This window comes from Thermobia domestica, chromosome 8, assembly GCF_964235325.1.
Source record: "Thermobia domestica chromosome 8, izTheDome1.hap1.1, whole genome shotgun sequence".
Classification (NCBI taxonomy): Eukaryota; Metazoa; Arthropoda; class Insecta; order Zygentoma; family Lepismatidae; genus Thermobia; species Thermobia domestica.
In genome coordinates this window covers 45498251-45519441 of record NC_137461.1, presented here as the reverse complement: position 1 = coordinate 45519441, position 21191 = coordinate 45498251, and the positions used below count along the sequence as shown (strand labels likewise).

The following is a 21191-nucleotide window of genomic DNA, read 5'->3' as shown; positions in this document are numbered from 1 at the left end:
TTCAAGATAATAATTAGTGTTTATTCAGGTATTATTATGACTCTGGCATTGTTTCTGCCGTCTGACATGTTCATTGGACCATGAATTGTGTTTCTATTATTGTTGTGGCTTCATCTCAGGGAAGAGGTACCCGTTAATGTGCTATTGATAGACGGTATTAACCAAACTACTGTATTATAGTTTACACACCTGTTATTATCGCATTCTTTTCTAGTTTCAGTTATTTAACAATGTGCAATAACCTATTCATAATTAATGGCGCAGTTTATATTTCGATAGTTTTTTTCTTTCTTATTACACAATTCCGTTTTGTAACGCGATTCAAAGATAGAAGCTAGTTGACATTTTCTTTTATCTTTCAACATTCTTCAGCTATCTTCTCTTGTTTTTCTCTTTTCCTTTTCCCTCTCATTTTTATAAGAACAACTCTTACATGTAGCTTATGGCTGTTCAGTGATCGATGAAACCCTGATAAAGTACAAGTTGAAGTTTGTCAAAATCTTGGATATACAGTGAATCACCGGTTCACGAACCCTTGTTTCTTCGCGAACGAATTGGTTGACCAACAACTTTTGCGAACACTTTTTCTCTCACGAGGGAAGCTATCCAAGTGTATCTCTGACTTCGAGTCGAGACTATGGCCGTTGGATACCTTGTCCCAAAAGAACATAACACGAAAAGGGATACATCCTTGATCGCAACCGCTGCGGAGATATAAGCGTGAAAAGTTAGATATTGAGCTTCAAACTATACATTACAAAGTCGGATTCCGGGTCAGATTTTTCGGGAACGGTCGGGTAAGGAAACGCAGCAGATACATATCAAATTAGTGTGGAAAGCCCAGCACCTTTTGAATGAAAAATTTGTGTCCCCGGAGCACTCGCAGGGTCCCAGGCGGGGTCCAACTCAAAATTTGCAAATGGAACCGGTCAAGTAGCATACTGTATGAGAGCTATTGTTAAATAAAAGAAGATAGAACAGATCTCAACTCTCTACGATAACCCTGTGCAAACGGGCAACTGTTCAAAATGTCAATACAACCTACATCAGAAAATCTATGGCCACGCTTTCAAATCCGTTAAGTTGCTACAATAAGAAAACAGAAAAACACGTTTAAAAGTGCAAGGTATTCAAGTAAAGCAAATTGCTGCAGTCTCTCACAGAGTTGCACAACGGACCTTATCCAAGTATAAGTGTGACTTCGAATGACCAATGGACCATAGAATGACCATGACCATTGGACTTCGTGTCCTAGAAGAGAACGGATACATTGTCAATCGCAACCGTCGTGGAGGGTGAGAAGGTCAAAAGGCAAAGGTATATGCTTCTCGCATCGGAACCCCAGATTCACAGATTGCACCGTGAAATTTCTATCGGAGGGTTGGAGAAAACTGGAGTAATGGTGCAGAAATAAAATATATCGGAGGATGCTTTTGAGAGAGGGACTCTGCAGCAATTTGCTTTACTTCAATGCCTTGCATTTTTAAACGTGTTTTTCTGTTTTGTTATTGTCGCAACTTAACGGATTTAGAAGCGTGGTCATAGATTTTCTGATGTAGGTTGCATTGACATTTTGACCAGTTGCCCGTTTGCACAGGATTATCGTAGAGAGTTAAGATTTGTTCTTTCTTCTTTTATTTAACAATAGCTTTCATACAATATGCTACTTGACCCCCGGTCCAATTTGCAAATTTTGAGTTGGACCCCGCCTGGGACCCTGCGAGTGTCCCGTGGACACAAATGTTTCATTCAAAAGGTGCTGTGCTCCCCACACTAATTTGATATGTATTCGCTGCGTTTGATTATCCGACCGTTGCCGAAAAATCTGACCCGGAATCCGACTTTGTAATGTATAGTATGGAGCTCAATTTCTAACTTTTCACGTTCTTATCTTCACAACAGTTGCGATCGAGGATGTATCCCTTTTCGTGTTAAGTTCTTTTTGGACAAGGTATCCAACGGCCATAGTCTCGACTCGAAGTCAGAGTTACACTTGGATAGGTTCCCTCGTGAGAGAAAAAGTGTTGACAAAAGATGTAGGGCATAAAACATTTAAGTAGCATTTTCTTTAACTCTATATTCAAAAGCTCACAAAATATGTTTTCTTATTCCTAAGTCCTTTTCGTCCCATTCCTGTTTTTGTTCTTATTACATATTTGCACTTCTCATCTTCACTATTACTATGGTGCATGTGGAAATTGCAATTCAAAGGAAATCACTCTTCAACGGAATCAAATTTATATGGTTAAACGATTACGAGAAAAATGATACCTCTAACCTTGATAAATCAGTATGACACGTACTGTTTATGTGCTAAAATCACAGAATTTGCACATCGTGGTATCAAATCAAAAAAGGCGTTGGATTTGTTCCTTTTCAATCTCCTGTCTTGCTCTTTGTATACGCGTATACAAGACATCGAAGGTTTCTGTTAGTGACAAAGAAGGGTCAGTGAAACATCTTAGACATATTCAATATACTACATATCAGGAGGTCGTGCAGACCAGGGAAGCAGCCGTACTCCACTTTCGTCAAAGGGTGACACATGATGGACTACAGTTGACTGGACATTGTCTGAAGGAAGGATATAACTTTGCCATTTAGAACTTCTCTGATGTAGTAGTAACTAGTGGGGTTCCCTTCAATGTATAACACCAGATATTCCGTGTTGTCCACAATGGCATCATACACTATAGCATCCGTAATTTGTCAGCAAAGTCGCTTGCTGTAGAAGAGAAGAGGTCACAAGTACGAGCGTTTACATCTCAGATGCCAGATGTATTGATCAAACGTCAATTGCAGTTCAAGCATTTGTGTTTCTGGATTAATGAAAGCAAAGACATGCGTGATGTTCAGCACGCATGGTCAAACTAACATAAACAAACCCACGCTTCACCATGTTTCAGTGTTAGACTTGCTAATTCCTGGACGATGCTTTACAATACGTCACTGCATACAGACAAAATGTGTTGCTGCCGTGGTGTGTTTACATTTTACGATTCATAGTCCAACCGCTAAGTTTATTGTTCTCTTCTGTCTATTCTTTCCACCCAGGCATCAATGTGTGATGGCATTTCTTATAACACTTTCAGTTACTTAGTACAGCAAGTCGTCTCTCCATAAGTGCACCATGCGATCCAGTTCTAAACATATTTCTTTGTTCATATTGGGTCCGTGGACGTCAATAAAGAATTGTGACACTCTCACACGTTTCCTGTTCGTTTGCACAAGCTTCACTTCTGAATGCTGCCTAAATAGCACGATTGCAATACCACATCACTCAGGCTATCCCTCTCGGGTTGTAAACCTTCGTACGATATTCTCTGTTGTGGAAATCATACGACTTAGCACTCACTCGTGACTGACTTCTAATGCTGCAGTTTCCAGAAAGAGCCGTGAACTTTGGTATCGAAGCTTCTACTACCTTTTCTCCTCTTATAGTTCTATAATTGATACATATCTAGTCCCAATTTGTTGCATTTGAATTTTTGTAACGTATTTTCATCCCACATCTCTCCCGAAGTATAGATTTTCTGTTTAAATTTCACAAAATAAGCCACTTCATCTACCAATCCGAATAAATCTTAGGTTATTTTCATTGTGGTCAGGAGAATTATGTCAGAAACAGACTTAAATGATAACCCAAACATATCCCTAAATAACGTAATAAACCTGTTGTTGGTAAACTAATAAATAAATAAATAAATAAATAAATAAATAAACAAGGACTCTTTTTTGATTAACATTTTAAGTAGGGAAGTCACGTTGGTTATATATGCAGGAAAGGTTTGCTTCTCTTTATTCCATAAGTAGATTGAAAAAAATCTACCGATCACCATAAAAATAAAACTAGTGGAAAGCTTAGTGCTTTCTTGAATAGGATATTGCAATACTGTTTATCTAGATTTGAGCGAATATATATCGAATAGACTGCAAAGAATTTAAAATGCCTGCGTCCAGTATATACAGGGTGTTCCAAAACAACACTGACAACGTTTGGGAGATGATTCGTGACACCAAGATAAGACAAAAAGTATACACCAACTTGGGTGCACAAATGCTTGCTTTCGGAGTTATAGGCTGCCGAAAACATGAGAAAATGAACTTTAAAGGACCATAGCTCCAAAACTATGGGACCTACCGAAGTCGAGTCAAGACTTCACTTAGAAACTATTATGTGCCCTATCCAAAAATAGACGTTTCAGAATCCTGTGGTACTAACGCAACAATTTTTATAAAGGGAGTTTGGCTACGGGCATATAGTTTGAAGTACTTACAAACTCCCTCTATAAAAATTGTTGCGGAAGTACCTTAGAATTCTGAAACATGGATATTTGAATAGGGCACATAGCAGTTCCTAAGTGAAGTATTGACCCGACTACGGTAAGTCAAATAGTTTTGGAGCTATGGTTCTTTAAAGTTAATTTTCCCATGTTTTCGGCAGCATATAACTCCGAAAGGAAGCATTTGTGCACCCAGGTTGGTGTATACTTCTTTGTCTCATCTTGGTGTCAGGAATCATTTCCCAAACGTTGTCGTTGTTGTTTTGAAACACCCTGTATTTAACTTGAAATATACGAATAATTTTACCAGCTACTTTGAAACGCTGAAGTGGATGAAGTTGAAGGTACGCACTAGATATCACATACTTACAACTTTAATCAAGATATTGATATGTAATAGAGCAGAGTACCTAATGTCATGTTTTCAATATCAGCACCATTCTCATCAATGAAACGCCAGGAGTAGCAAAATGTCACTACTTTATCTCCTGAGGCATGAAACTAGTAATGTGTGAAGCCGAGAAATTATGGAATGATGTTCCGAAAGATATTCGAAATTCAGTCTCGTTAGCCATGTTTTTGAAAATCAACTGTGAATCAAATGAAACGAAATCTTTAACATCCTAATATTATGCCTTTTTAGGTTAAGGCAGACGATTACTAAGATAAACGAATAATAATGGAAGAACGAGCGAAAGTGGAGGGAAACGGGAGTTATCCGAGAAATCCTACGGACACTATGTTGTCCACCACAAACTTACTTGGCCGGGGATCGAACCAAAAACCCCACGGACCATAAGTAAGCGCTCTACCAATGAACCGTCGTGACCCTCCCAAAATCAACTCGAAAATTCCTTTTCATTTCAGACTTATCAGCACATCTAACTAAATACATACTTATTTCAGTATGTATTCTATCTAACACTTAGTCATTACTCTTATTATTTTTTTTTTGTATTTTTTAAATGTTTTTTCTTGTTTATTTTAAATACGCTGTTTTTTCAATGTTCTGGCCATACTCGTTTTTTTTTTTAAACTTTTTATTTATTACTGACAATGTAACTATGCATTAGATCAAGTGGAAAGCAAGGCACAAACCTTAACTCAATCTTTAATAAATTGCTTTTTGCTTTTTAGCATGACCACAACGAGCCCAAATTCCGTATCATATTCTTTTTATACAATTATTCAAGGACCTTGTTATATTATCCCGCAGATAGCTTCATCTCTTAATGTCAAACAGGTAACGTAACTACGACCTCCGTAGTAGCGTAACAGTTTATTATTAGATATTACCGTGACGCACTGAAATGTTAGCCGTTTATAATAAGGAATTCTCATTTTGCCCCCTGTCTTCCAGCAATCATCACTACAATTCACTTAAGCAAGGTTGTATAACATTCCAGGATAGCGTGACGCACACACTGGCATGTTTCACTTTTTACGTATAATTAGAATACTAATTTCCCTATGTATATTATTTATTTTTTATGGATAAATATTAAATTAACTTGGTGAGAGGTAACATCCCTATCAAATATCTTACCCAATTAATCTCATTTCAACAATTTCTCTTCTATTCTCACTTCTATGGGTCAAGCCATCTGAAGTGGTCCAAAGATGGTAAAAACGGTTGCTCGACCATCTCCGAAAACTATAGAAACTGGAGTGTGATGAACCTTGTGTATGAGAAGGTCAATAACATCATTCACGTTGTCGTATGTAGAAGTGTTCCTGAATGGCGGCCATCTTTGTTGTCGGTGGAGTGCCATTTTTTACATTTGCAAGCGATTACGAAAACTACAGTTGCTCAGGACATACGTATCAGACGAACTCCAAACCAAAACGAATGTTTAGAGGAGAGACTGAGGTACACGGAGAACATATCCTTTTGCTTCTAAATAAATATGCAGGATTGCAAACCAATGCATGAAATCACTAGAAAAAGTACAGAAAATTACACTTTTTAAAGGGGCTGTAATATGAAATGGCTTAAAGTGGGGTTCATAAGTTTTGTGCTGGATACTATTCCATGTAAAGAGTCTGCAGAAATATCCACAGCTATGATACTACTGACACCATAGATTTATGGGGGTCCGAAAGTTGAAGTTTGTAATTTTGATACCATGTTTGGGGCGTAATAACTCAGGAGGGCAAGGTGCTAAAAATTGCTGCTTAGGCTACAAAGAAATTATGTATGTGTATGAACTATTGCAAAAAAAAAAAAAAAGTCATGACTGATATTACATCTAGAAAAAAGTGAGGACATGGTAAAAACGCGAAGAAAGCACGCGCGTGACGATGGTCGTAGCCCAGAAAAATTTAAATGTTCGGATATGTTTCATGCTAGATCTCAAAAACTACGCATGGTTCAGCAAATAGGCTTGCTTTTGTTTGTGTTCAGTTGTGCAAAAGCTTGCGAGTGGCGTTTATTCCATGTTTCTAGCCCCATGATCATTGCCATGTCTACATCATTGGCCCTTGCACCCACGACACCCATCGCCGAACTGAACCGCGGTATTAATGCACTTTCAGTAATGTATCAGCAAAGTATCATTGGAATCCAATCCCAGTTTCGAATGTTAATGTGTTCACAAGGTAGCGTTACACCTATCTATCCTATCCTGCTGAAAATGGCGTATTTGTGGAAAATAGATATTTAAAGTGATTGTTGTTTCCCTTCTCTTCCATAGCATTACAGCAATAGCTTTTAGTAGCTGTAATTACAACAAGTTCTCGCCATTATACGATTTAAGCAGTGTTGCGAACTTCAGAAATGTTTATCATATCCCCGGAACGGTTTGATTTATCTAGGTGCTGTAAACGGTAAAATAATTCACACAACAATTACAAACCATACAAGTAAGTAGATATGACCCTTATTTTGGCATTTTTTTCGAAATAAATGCTTTCAAAAAATATTAAAATGTTCAAGCCCTGGTAACTTTGTTCCTATTCATTCGAAAAAAGTCATACCATCACTATGGTATCCAACACTAAAGTGCTTTAGATGTGCATTATCCTGTGCATCTCGGTTGTGCTGTATTTGCGTTAGAGTTTTCCGGACTTTGGATGCTTGTGATACTATAACATCCTTAGTTTGCAACACTGAATAATAAGAGTAGTATTTTAAGTTTACGTTTGACACCTTGATTTGAAGTATGTAAGAATCTGACGTAGTGTCATTTGAAGCAATATAAATTTTATTGGGTTGGCAACACTGTTCGTTGAGTCTTTCTGTTTAATACATACTAAGATGTTCCTCTCTTTATAGTTGCTTCGAGCAAAGTTTCGCTTTCCTCTCTCTTTTGGTTTGTCCGTTATAACAGATGGTCTAGATAAATTGCCCACTCTGTAGACGTGGCAATGATCATGGAGCTAGAAAGATGGAACATACGCCACTCGCAAGCTTTTACACAACTGAACACAAACAAAAGCAAGCCTAATTGCTTAACCATGCGTAGTTTTTGAGATCTAGCATGAAACATATCAAAATATTTACTTTTTTCCGGGCTACGACCATCGTCACGCGCGTGCTTTCTTTGCGTTTTTACCATGTCCTCACTTTTTTCTCCATGTAATATCAGTCATGATTTTTTTGCAATAGCTTATACACATACAGAATTACTTTGTGACCTAAGCAGCAATTTTAAGCACTTTGCCCTCCTGAGATATTACGCCCCAAACATGGCATCAAAATCACAAACTTCAACTTTCGGACCCCCATAAATCTATGGTGCCAGTAGTATCATAGCTGTGGATATTTCTGCAGACTCTTTACATGGAATAGTATTCAGCCCAAAACTTATGAACATCCCAGTATATGCCATTCCAAAGTATTGCACCTTTAAAAGTGTATTTTTTTTTTTTACTTTTTCTGATGATTTGATGTATTGGTTTGCAACCCTGCTTTTTTATTTAGACGCATAAGTTTATATTTACCGTGTACCTCAGTCTCTCCTCTAAACATTCGTTTTTGTTTCGTGTTCGTCTAATTCGTACATCCTGAGCAACTGTAGTTTTCGTAAACGCTCGCAAATGCAAAAAATGGCACTCCATCAACAACAAAGATGGCCGCCATTCTTGAACACTTGTATATACATACGACAACGTGAATTATGTTATTGACCTTCTCATACACAAGCTTCGTCACACTCAAAGTTTTATAATTTTCGGAGATGGTCGAGCAACCACTTCTGAACCACTTCCTATGGATTGACCTTTCTATTTATTATAATCATGCCTGTTGTTCTGTATGGTTGTGAAACATGGTCGCTTACTCTGAGAGAAGAACATAGACTGAAAGTATTTGAGAACAGGATCCTGAGAAGAATATTCGGACCCAAGAGGAACGAGAATGGGGAATGGCGGAAGCTTCATAACGAGGAACTACATAGTTTATACGGTTTACCCAACATTGTTAGGGTCGTCAAGTCTAGGAGGCTTAGGTGGGCAGGTCATGTAGCTAGAATGGAAGAAAGTAGAAACGCTTTCAAAGTCTTGACTGGTAGACCCATAGGAAAACGACCATTAGGAAGACCTAGGCGCAGATGGGAGGACAATATTAAGATGGATCTCGCAGAGATAGGAATACAAAGTAGAAACTGGATGCAATTAGCTAAGGATAGAAGTCAGTGGAGAGCTTTTGTGAACGCGGCACTGAACCTCCGGGTTCCATAGGCCATAGAGTTAGTTAGTTAGAGTTAGTTATTTATTATATTGAATCAATGGACATCTATTTCCTTTCTGACCAAAAGCTTTAGTTTAATGATTCCAATGGACAGTAAGAACTAGTCTTCACTGTAGAACATGTCAAAATTCTCGGAAAAATATTTCTTAGTTATTGCAAATAAAACAAACTGCTTTGGCGTGACATCACAATGTTCTATCATTATATATATAAACTTCTTTTAGGTCAAAAATAGTAGGTGCCTTATTTCAATACAAATTTAAAAATAAATCACGCCCAGTTTGCGAATATCCGGGCTACCATGTTTGAGTTACAAATATACAAGCTTGTAGCTTTTCTTTATTTTCGAAACTTCTCTCGTACGGCGGACTATAAATTTCTCCCACTCTATCCTACGGCTACAAGTAGTGTACTTTCTGCACCCAAAAGCTATTCCGTTAAAACAAATCGTATTCGTAACCTTTATATCATTTCTGCCTTTTACTGTACATGCTAGCAATTGATCGTCACACATCATTACTGCAATTATTCGTGTCTTAATGCTATAAGAATTCGAATTACGTAGTGTCTTTGCTGTCTTACTATATTTCCACAAGGAAAATGCTTTCGTGATCACCTTGGTGGTTTGGAGCACAAGAAAGTTACGACGATCAGATCAACTAGTATAAAGGTAAACAAGAAAGATCTATCGCTTTTTCACCCACCATTTTCGAACATCGATATGTCACCTAAGACACATCTGGAAGATCAAAAATAGTCCCCATCAGCACAGGCCTGTATCAAAATGGTGTCTAGGATGGCCAGGCCCCCCTAAATTTTTGTTGGCCCAAATTTTCACGGTAGGCTTGCAAATGAACTATAATATGGTTAGATTGGGCACCCCTAAATTCTACGCCCTCCCTATATTTTCGGGGTGGCTACCGGCCTGCATTAGCATCGACGCCAATGTTCTCAAAGGCAAGGATTCCATCCCAGTAGAACGTGGTGGGCCGTGAAGCGAAGGTATCGAGTGCATTTCGCACCTCTACTAGGGACTTCAACTGGCGTCCTCTAAGCTGAATGTCGAAGGAACGGAACAGATAATTATCGGTCAGTGCAATGTCCGGGGAATATGGCCGATGCAATAGTGTTTCCCATCCAACGCGTAGAATGGTGGCATTGGAAATGTCCTAGTCGTTTGAGCACAGGATAATGTCAGAAATCGGACCCTGGTCTCAAATCTCCAGAAATAGGATCCCGAAGTTTTGCATTCGGGTCCATTCTATTTGCCTATTAAACGTGGAGTTGTTGGATGAGAGTGGTGGTGTAGGAAAGGACCGGGTCATCTGAGCACAGTGGTGAGGCCAGAAGTTCACCCCTGGGTTGACGCCCCAGAAATAGGACCCCGTAGTTCTGAGCTCGGATCCGTTATATTCGTCTTTTAAACATGTAGTTGTTGGACGCGGAAGGTGGCATTGGAAACGTTCTAGTCGTCTGAGTACAGGATAATATCAGAAACTGGACCAAGGTCTCAAAGCTCCAGAAATGGGGTCCCGATTTTTTTTATTCTGATCCATTTTATTTTCCTATGAAACGTATAGTTCTTGGACGAGAGTGGTGGCACAGGAAAGGTCCGGATCGTCTGAGCACAGCGGTGATGTCAGAAATCGGGCCCAGACCCTGAAGCTACAGAAATGCGGTTCGGAAATCTTGTGCTTGGGATCCTTCTATTTGCCTATTAAACATGGAATTGTAGACACAAGTGGTGACGTTGGAAAGATCTTGATTCCTTTAACAGCATTAATGTGAAAAATTGGGTCAGGGCCCCTTTTATGATTGTCACATTTTTCTGTGGCTTAATCTCAGTAACTGATTGCGCAAAATAAAACCATATTTATAGCTGAATTGATGCTTTTATCTCGCGCAATTAAGTATTGAGATTGAGCCCGGCAAAGGTTTAGAACACAACCCAAACTTCTGGGTCCGGACCTGATTCCTGACATCACCGCAATGCTCAAGGGACCAAGACATTTCCAAAGCCACTACCTGCGTTTAAAAACACTTTGTTTAATACCGAATGTGAAACCCAAACCCAAAGTTTCGGGACCCCATTTCCGGGGCATTGAATCCAATGCCTGATTTTTTTTACATTTCCGTTGTGCTCAGAGAACCCGAACCTTTCTAACGCCCCCACACTCGTATAACAACTGCATGTTTATCAGGCATATAGAAGGGATCAGTGCCGAAAATATCGGGACCATTTTTCTGGGATTTCATGGCCGGAACCCGATTTCTGACATTTCTGACATCATCACTGTGATGAGAGGATCCGAAGCTTTCCAACATCACCATCTGCATACAACAACTTCATGCTTAAAGAGAAATAGAATGAACCCGAACCCAAGACTTTGGGACACCATATCTGGGGCTTCGAGTTTAGGGTCCGATTTCTGACATTACCACTCTTCTTAATTGTTTTCAACCTTTTAAACGCTACCATTCTAGTACAAGGATTCCATGTTTAATAGGTAAATAGAAGAGACCCAAGCCCAAACTTTTCGTATCTCATCTCTGGGGCCTCAGGCCCCGGGGCCCATCTCTAACATCACCGATGTGCTAAGAAGACCCGGAGCTTTCCAACGCCACCTTCTGCATTCAATAACTACATGCTTCAAAGAAAAATAGAATTAACCTGTGTCCAGTATTACTTCACTCACTGGCACAGAATATTGTGTATATTACTCGTCAGGACGTATCACAAAATTTTGTACTCATTCAGTAATGAGGGAACATGGCGATTAAGTGATGAAACAGTCACTTCTGTTGCGAGAAATTCCTGGTTCGATCCTAGTCCATGTGAGTTTATGGTAGAGAATATCGTGTCCGTGTGTTTTCTCGCGATTGTTTCCTCCTACATGGCTATTCCATCAATCGCTTTTATAATCATCCGTCTTTCAGCCTACAGGGTAAAACGTACGTCTCATACAGCCTCAGTGTTGAAAGGGACGTTAAACTCCTATTCAATCAATATAATTGAAATAAGTTTTTGGTTTCCGAAGAAACACAGACATATTTCATAAAAATCAAATGCTTCTTTCTTCTTTTTTCTCTTTTTGCTGTAATGAAGGCATTGATTCTTATTCAATCGCTCTTCCCCTCTTCTTCTCTTTTGCTATATGTTTGTTGTTGATTGCCGTCCTTTAGATTTCAGAAAACTGAGATCTAACAGAAAAAAGAAAAAAGTCGTAAAATAAAACTTAAATAAAAAGAAACAAAGAAAAATCATGTAGTAACAGTTTCTCCTTGTTACTAATCTTGTTTCGTTTAGGTGAATTTAGTTACTGTACAAGTAATATAATATTATGTTTTGCCAGAATAAAAACGCATTTCCCTTTGTCTTTCTTTGTTTAGTTCTTAGAAACACTGAAATTGTTAGATATTGCTATTTAGGATATTATTGAATTCAGAAGAGTACTAACTTTACACATACCGTAAATTATTTCCGAAAAGTTGACAAAACATAAAGTCAAAGCTGTTACTTAAACGCTTCTGCACGGTCGTCCATAAATGCCAATCTGAATTAAATAACTATGCATTTGATCGTTCTTCAGATTTCTTGGAGCAGTCAAACTTCTGTGGGCAAGTACTGAGTAAACGTTTTTCCACAATTTCATTGTTCTCTTTGAAGTATTGGTTCATATGTTTCCTTTTAATGCTGTTTTAAGGCTGTGTGTTTCGTTTTAGGAGGAAAACAATACGAGCTTGACAGATAATATGCCGTGCGAATAGAAATCTTAGTCATTACGTAGAATTGAATATCTCCCAGTGAAGAAAAGTAGAAACCAAAAATTCTTGAAGATCCTTTTTCAAAATGAGAACAAAAATTATATCTGTCCTTGTGCTTTATTTCATGAAACCTTTCTGTCAGGTAAGTTAAATCTAGAACTCTAAGCTTCTATCAGACTTTAATTCGAAAATGCTATCATTGGTTTAATACCCGGTTTGATTCCCGATAAAGACATTAATGTCCGGCTCAAACCTCTTGACGTCTGTCGAAAGCCAATGGTGTGCAGGCGCGACGTTGTCGGATTTCGCTTCCTTTCGTGTACAGACATGACGTGAAACATTAAAGCAAGAAATTAAGATATTGAAAAACAAATTCATTCTTACAAATTTATTAACACAATAGTGATATAAATCATAAGGATGTACCTTCGAAACTGCTTTCTCTGTTCCAGGAACAAAGCTATTAGAACAAGGTCGCCCAACTTGCATTGGATGTTGTCAAAAGGAGGACATGCCTTAAACGCCAGGAGGTTTGAGCCGGACTGTAGGTGTTTGTTATGAAAATTACGGTCAAGTTGTTACAAGATTAAGTTTAAACATTCTTTGGATTTATCAAAAGTTTTAAGGAATCTAGTGAGATAATTGTTGTTAATAATTGAGGAGTCTAGTGAGAGGGAAAACTATGCCACAAATCTTGAAATGCTACATGTTATCTATCATGTAAATTACAATTATGTAACATAGCTCCCGCGTTTTTATCAGTAAATATTCTGTGTTAATGAATATGTCCTCAGCAACATTTTGAGTGAGAGAAGGAGCTATATGCCACTTACCGATTGTCGCTGGTATAGCAATAGAGGAGGTACCAACAGTTGAACAGTAAAATAGTACAGACTGGTATTGCAATATCCGGTTCTAGCTTTCCTATCACGAAAATAACTGCTCTGAAATTTGATAGTGCACTCCCAGGCATACATTCCTTCAAATACATCTGTTTTGACATGGAACTCTTCAAGAAGATACCATTTCGTCGCTCTAAAACCAAAAGAGATCTTGTGGTTGATTATCCTTATGTGGCTACACTTCTTGAAGAAATACCACTGCTCTATTCAGTTGGGCGACACATATCAGCCCTGATGTTAAAATATCTCTTGGTAATACTCGTCCAGTTTTTCAGGGTGTTTATCAAACACTAACATCCACAGAAACAATGGACACTGAATATATTCTTGAAAACATGCTATCTTTCTCTAGTTCTTGTGTAAACCAGTGAACATGATTTAAGTCATGTTAAAACTGTTTTATGTACTAGATATATTGATTTTTCCTCATAGGTGTATTATCAACATTATATTATGCATTTAGTAATAAATGCTATTTATATTGGAATTCATATTTTTCTTTTTACATAATTGACCTAACAATAAGTTAAGAAGTAGAAAAGTTGACCCTTTATTATACAAATTATGACGCAACACGTTGCTTTTGAACCGGTTCTTAAATAGTTTTAACACCACTAAACAGTACATAAAAGCAGAATTGCGATAGAAGTTCATGCACAAACTTGTAGCTACATACCATTGCAGGAGCAAAAGCTCAAGATTTCGTTCTGTTTTAATTAAAAGAATTCGCAAGTTCTTTCAAACAGCAAGAATGTAGGACATTAACTTCTTCACCTTGGCGTAGGTAAAATTCAACGGTATTAGTCGTAAACGTGGTCATTAGCGTGGTACTTCTATTAGGCACATATATCATTCCGTAAGTTAAACACAAAATAAACGTTATTATTGCATATTAAACATTATATACAAGGTGTTTCAAAATAATACCGACAACGTTTGGGAGGTGATTCTTGACACCAAGATAAGACGAAAAGCATAAACCAACCTGGGTGCACAAATGCTTCCTTTCGGCTGCCGAAAACTTAAAAAATGAACTTTAAAGGGTCCATAGCTCAAATACTATGGGACCTACCGTAGTTGGGTTAAGACTTTGTTTAGGAACTAGTATGTGACCTATCCAAATATGCATGTTTGAGAGTCCTGCGGAACTTCCGGAACAACTTTTATATTAGTAGTTGGTCACGGATCCAATTATATGCATTAGCCAAACTACCTCTATAAAAATTGCTGCGTAAGTTCTGCAGTAGTTTGAAACATGTATTTTCGGATAGTGCACATAATAGTTCCTAAGTGAAATCTTGACAAGAGTACGGTAGGTCCCATAGTTTAGGAGCTATGGATCTTTAAACTTAATTTATTTCGTGTTTTCGGTAGCGAATAACTCTGAAAGGAAGCACTTGTGCACCCAGGTTGGTCTATACTTTTCGTCTCATCTTGGTGTCAGAAATCAGCTCCCAAACTTTGTCGGTGTTGTTTTGAAACACCCTGTATAAATCATTAATATGCCATATTAACAAATTAGAGACGAATTAAAGAGCATGGTCCAAAAATGCAAGAGCAGGAACTGCGTATTTATTCACCAGCATAACAGGAGCCCCAGCTCGGGACATGCTCGGTTTATTTACTAATATCGTTTCTCTAAACTGCGGGATCATTATCATTTGAAAGCTAGTAAAATATCGGTTTCAAGAATATGAAAAGTATAGTTGGCTTTTGAGTTACTGTTATTGAGTCCACAAATTATGAAATAGGAAACTTCAATTTTTTTTTTTTTCAGCGAGGTTGAAACTGATAGATGAATTTACTCGTTCACTTATCATTTAATCCAGTGATCGGCAAACCGTCAATTGCAAGCTACTAGTAGCTCCCGGAGACATTTTCGGTTGGTCGCGTTAACGCTCCGATTGGCTAACCTTGATCCATCTACTGAACTAACGCTAACGACAGGGGGCGCTGACGACAACAACTGCTTGATTCTCCCACGCAACTGCCATTTGTCAGCCTACTCTCACAGTTGATTGTATACGCGTAGGGTTGTACACATTATGTTTTTTATATGTATATTAGACATTAGCTAATTTGGATAGTTTGATTTCATTTTTAATAGAACTGTAAGTTCATAGGCAATAAACAAATGAAAGATTTTTTTTAAAAAAGTTGATAGTTCATTTAGTTGGTAGCTCACAGTAGAATTTATAAATGGTACGGTAGCTCAAAAGCTTGATAAGCTTGGCGACCACTGATTTAATCGAAATAACTTTCAAATGCTGATTGATGATTGAACTAAAAGATTTTAATTTGTTAAACGCCAGATACTCATCCGTAGTCATCTGCATCAAAAATGAAATAAAAATATGATACTATGTCAGTGGAAGGAGAAACGGAAATGAACTGAACGTTAATCACGCCTTTTACTAACGCTAGGTTTATATCCGATGAAAGTTTTTAGCAATTGGTGGAACAACATAATATTTCTGGAAATATATATCCGCTCCATCGTTAAATTACTCAATAATCTCTCATATCGTCCTTTGAATTACATAACACGTTTATGCTTACTTCAATAAGTTTGGCACAGCTCATTCGAAAGGCGTATTGTATCTTGTGCAACTCCCACCAACTATGTAAGTTATAAGATGTAGCGCACCAGTAATTAATCTGAGCCAAAGTTTTAAACTGATTAGAAGAAAAGATTAAACTTAAGGAAACAGAACCTAATACGATCCCAGCTCCAGCTAAGTAAACTTTGTGGTGGACAAATACCTTATGTGTAGGTTTTCTCGAGGTTCTCCTCCTACTTTCTTCATTCCACCGTCTCCTTTAGCCTAGCTGGGATGTAAAACTGAAAGACTTCATTTCATTACATTAAGGAAACAGGATGTATGTTTAATATTGTAATTTATTCGTAAACATTGAGAAAAGGAAATGTAGTTCGTATAGAGAAAATAGAATAAACAACTGTTAGACATAATATTTTTCCTCTCTAACTGGGTATGGATTTTATGTATTTTGTTACACAGAATCCAAATTGCAAAACCCCAGGACAATTGACCGTCTAAATTTCCTTTTTATGGGCGAAAAACTTGAGCGATTTTGAATAGGGAAGATTCGCGTAATACAGCTATGCAAAGAAAAAAAAAAAGACGAAAGTTCTGTTCAAGGTATAGTGGTCTCCAGGGTATAGATTCGATGTAGTTTGTTATACAGAATCCAGATTTCGAAACCCTACGACGAGTGTCCGTGTCAATTCTGTTTTATGGGCGAATAAACGTGTGTCCTCCTTATCCAAAAAGGTTTTCCCACGTAGGGAAAAATTGACCCTTTCAATCGTCCTGGGATTTCGAAATTTGGATTCTGTGTAACAAAATACATCAAATTCATATCCTGAGGTCCGCTACAGAGAACGTTTTTATTTATTTATTTATTTATTTAGTATGGCTGTGTTTCGTGTATCCTTCCTATCCAAATTCCCTAAATTTTTCGCCCATAAGAAAGGAATTGACAAGGTCAATCGTCTTGGAGTTTTGAAGTTTGGATTATGTGTAACAAAGTCCATCGAATTCATATCTTGGGACCCGGTGCAGAAAACTTTTATTTTGTGTGTATGTGTGTGTGTGTGGCTGTGTTGTTAATAAATATAAGTGCATAAAGTATAGTTTCTGTGTGGTACAATGAATTGGTATTGATTTACAATTACGAAGATTGCTGATTTCTATTACCATACTCAATTGCGAACAAACGTATACAGTAAATTTTTCGCAATTTGTAAGAATAATTATAATAATGAAATTGCAGAACGTAATTCACAAAAATATACTAGAAGCATTGCTCTTTCTAATGCACCATTTCTTTTCTTACCATTCCATATAATTTTTGACATTTTTGCAATTTGTGTTAAGTGCTCTCCTTTCCTCAATTTTCCTCCAATTTTGTATTTGCTCCTATTACATCGAAAAAATCTTATTATTAAATTGCTATTTTAACTGTTCTTTGTTATTGTGCAATTTCAGGAATGTTGTGAAATAGAAATAGAATCACTTCCTCCGTCTGCAATATACGATAGTGAACTGTTGCATCGTCCACAGCCGTCCGAAGTAACAGTGACGGTACAAGCTGCAGAGGAGCTTCGCAAGAACGTTCTGCTTCTTTTCACTGAGCTACTCACATCACAAGAACTAGAATTAACATTAATTGAACTAAAAGCTTTAAAAAATGTTGTATATGCTGTTCAGAATGGAGAAATATATTTCATTGATGTTGTTTTAGACGTATTAGCAACTAATATATTTGATAGTAAGATTGGATTGGCTGAAATATTAAAACGACTGAAAGAAACAGCTCCTGTCCGATATATGTGCGATATAAACACAGTAGATAAATTAATTAAAATAGATAATCCTATTGTTAATAGTTTATTAAATTATAGCAATGGAGTACTTCTGCAGAATATACCATTAATTTCAGAAGACATTTTGCAATCTCGATGGTTATCCAAACTGAGTGACATGGTAAAAGCTATGTATAACATTCCTTGTAGTAGACAAGGTAAACTCTATGAAGTGCTTTGGGAAGGAATACGCAGAGAATACTTTCGACTTGATCAAAGATTGTTTGTAGCCTTTCTTTCAAATATTCCAACAAATCCTATCATTCCAGGAGCAAAGAAAGCATTGGAGCACGTAACAGAAACATTTAAAAATAGCAATAAGTTTAGGGAAATTATTAAGAACATATTGGTGAATATTGACTATGAAAATTACAAAGACATTTCAACAGCTTTGGCAGACACTTTGCACAATATAAGTATTAGTGGCCTCATCACTAATCCTATAGTTTTGAAACATGTACATCACTTAGCAAACGCTATGCTTACCGTATCGAAGATCATGAAGGTACCAGTTATAAAAATAGGCTTACGTGTAGTTGATATTTCTAAAGTGATAGAAAACGATAAGTATCCTATAGACGTTGTTAATGCTGTCGAACAGCTTCAAAATGATATAGCTGAAGGTGCTGTAAAGATAAAAAATGAAGACCTCTTGAAGATTGCTGTAGGGGATTCAATTGTCGATTCACGATTACCATTCATTTCTTTCTTGCAGTACTTGTGGCATAGAGAACCAAACTGGAGTCTCAGGAGAAAAAGTATAAGATCTATTTTAGCTGCTGTGATCTTCAAAATGGCTAAAGAAAGCGACAAAATGATGATAAAATCAGTGTATGACGTCATGTTACTTTTAGATGCTTATGGATCTCTTCAACTACCTGAAGATCAGAGAATGCTTTTGTTGGAGCTACAAAACACACTTTTAGAAATTAATACTGATTGGTCTATAGTTTCTAAACAAATAGACATCTCAAAGCATGATAATGCAAGACCACTTTTTCAAGCTATCATTCGTATACTTCTTGAACAACACCCACAAGTACTTAAACCAGCACAAAAATGTCTTTTTCAAACATTTCTTAATAGTTTTCCAATTCATAACAAAGATATTCTCATTGCTCGTCCAGTTAAGGACAAGTACAATGAAATTGTTATACCGTTACCAAAGTCGAATTGTTTTTCAAAGTGTTACAGAAATTCCAAAATGCGAAACCATAATCATAACATTATGAATAATTTTTTATTCACAACGAGTGATATAACATTTGAGTCTTCTGGTACTTCCATTCATCTAGTTGACATAGAAACTTTGGGAAACTCTTTTCAAAACATAAACAAAAGCAATTTGTTAGAATCTGACAGAAATGATATGTTTCAACTACTTCAAAGTATTAAGATACGAGCCGACACTAGAATTTCTAACAAGCATCATCCTGCAATCCTCCCATTGAGTTATTTGCACAATACATCGTCACTACCAAGACCCAACCATATTTGTGGCAATGAAGAGGTCACTAGTATATCATATCTTAGACAGAAACTCATTCAGCAACTTGAGTTGTTGCAACCAGAAAAACTCTCTTTGAACCTGCAACAAGCAGTCAAGTATGTATACGAACTCGTTCTAAGTCCAAGGTTTAAATCTCTTATTTTAAATTATAGACCGGTTTCAAATACTTTAGATCTCCCTGATATTTTAACTCGGATAAGTGATTCTCTTAACGACTACGATAAAAGGAACATTGAAATAATCCTTCACTATTTAGAACTGCTGAAAGACCCAACCGATGAAGAGATTAATACAGTTCGACATAATCATTCTCTTAGAGTAAATGCTTATACAATCTTCAGTTCATTCAAATTATCCGGAATGCTAAAGAAAGCTCACAAGGAGGTTTTAAAATACATATATAATAATAGCAAGAAATTTAATGAAATTCATGTATTTAACTACAAAACAACCAGAGTATTTGTAAAAGGATATCTTGAATATTTGAAAAGTTTTGATGTTCCTAAAACTGTACTAGACAATATTGACCTTATGTTAAAACATGTTGATGAAAAAATTCCCAATGTACTTCTTCCGTTTTGGAAAACTTTAAGGCAATACTCTAATGTACTGATTTGAATTCGTACATGAAAATGTTTCTATGGTGAAAAAAATAATATTACAATTGATTACCTTCAGAAACGTTACTCTGGATATAAAAACAACAAATTGAGTTGACCTCTAGTAGTATATTCTTTCCTCTACCTTAGGTTTTACTTTTATTTATTTATGAAGGTTTCAATATATTATATTTTACTATTTGAAAGTTTTTATTATATCTTATTTGACCATTGAAATATTGACTTTTATTTATAATATATTTGTAAACTTCATTTTCTTACTTTCGACGACCGACTTTAATATTAATGTTGTCAATGTTAAATTTAGACAAGTGTGTGCTCTGATCTTGTGAGATAAGTAAGATATTAATATATGAGGAACGTTTTTTTCAAAACTCGATAGAGCACAAAACATCTTTTTGACAGGTGTTGCGTTTTTATTATTATTGTACATAACCTCAATTGAGTTCTGACAAAACTCTCATGGTTTAGTATTCTATACACTCTGCACATTTCGATATTTGCCAATTCTGATTTCACAGTTTGATTGGTAGCATAAAAAGCATATCAATTATATATATATCCGTTTTCTCAAAAATTGCTCTATCGAGTTTTGGAAAACGCTCCTCATATTTTTATATATTAGCCAGTATGTCATGTTTCTTAATAATTATATTTAGAAAACTGGATGAAATCTTACATACGTAAAGAATTTTTAAATTAATAATAACTGAGTGTAATCTATTCTATTTTTATATTTAACGATTGATTCTTAATATTTATTGATGCTATTAGTCCAATTTCTAAAATGTTTATATTTAGTTTTTGCTGTTTATTGATTCAGTAACCTTCTACATTGCTATTAATTGCCTTTTAAATGTGTTTTTAAAAGAACATATTTGAGATACTTGCTGAACATTATATATTAAAATTAATTTTTATGATTCATGTGTAATAAATATTTTTAAATAAGATTTTTATTGTGTATGTTTATTCTGGTATTTTGTTTCAATCCTTTTGTAAATATTATTCTCATGTAGCCCCGGTAGAGGAAC

General features: G+C 36.5%; 1 protein-coding gene across 2 annotated transcripts in view; it reads left to right on the top strand.

Moving 5' to 3' along the window:
- LOC145692857 (uncharacterized) overlaps window positions 1-20912 on the top strand; it is a 58579-nt gene extending 37667 nt beyond the window's left edge. Inside the window, exons 2-3 of one of the 2 annotated variants that reach the window (XM_081768380.1) lie at window positions 12697-12880; window positions 17651-20912. In XM_081768380.1, coding sequence (XP_081624506.1) covers window positions 12824-12880; window positions 17651-20155 — 2562 coding nt within the window. In that variant the 5' untranslated portion in view covers window positions 12697-12823 and the 3' untranslated portion in view covers window positions 20156-20912. Of the gene's footprint in view, window positions 1-12594; window positions 12881-17650 lie in introns of those variants that run through there. The other variant, XM_081768381.1, reaches the window with a different exon arrangement.
- Window positions 20913-21191: the final 279 nt, after the last annotated feature.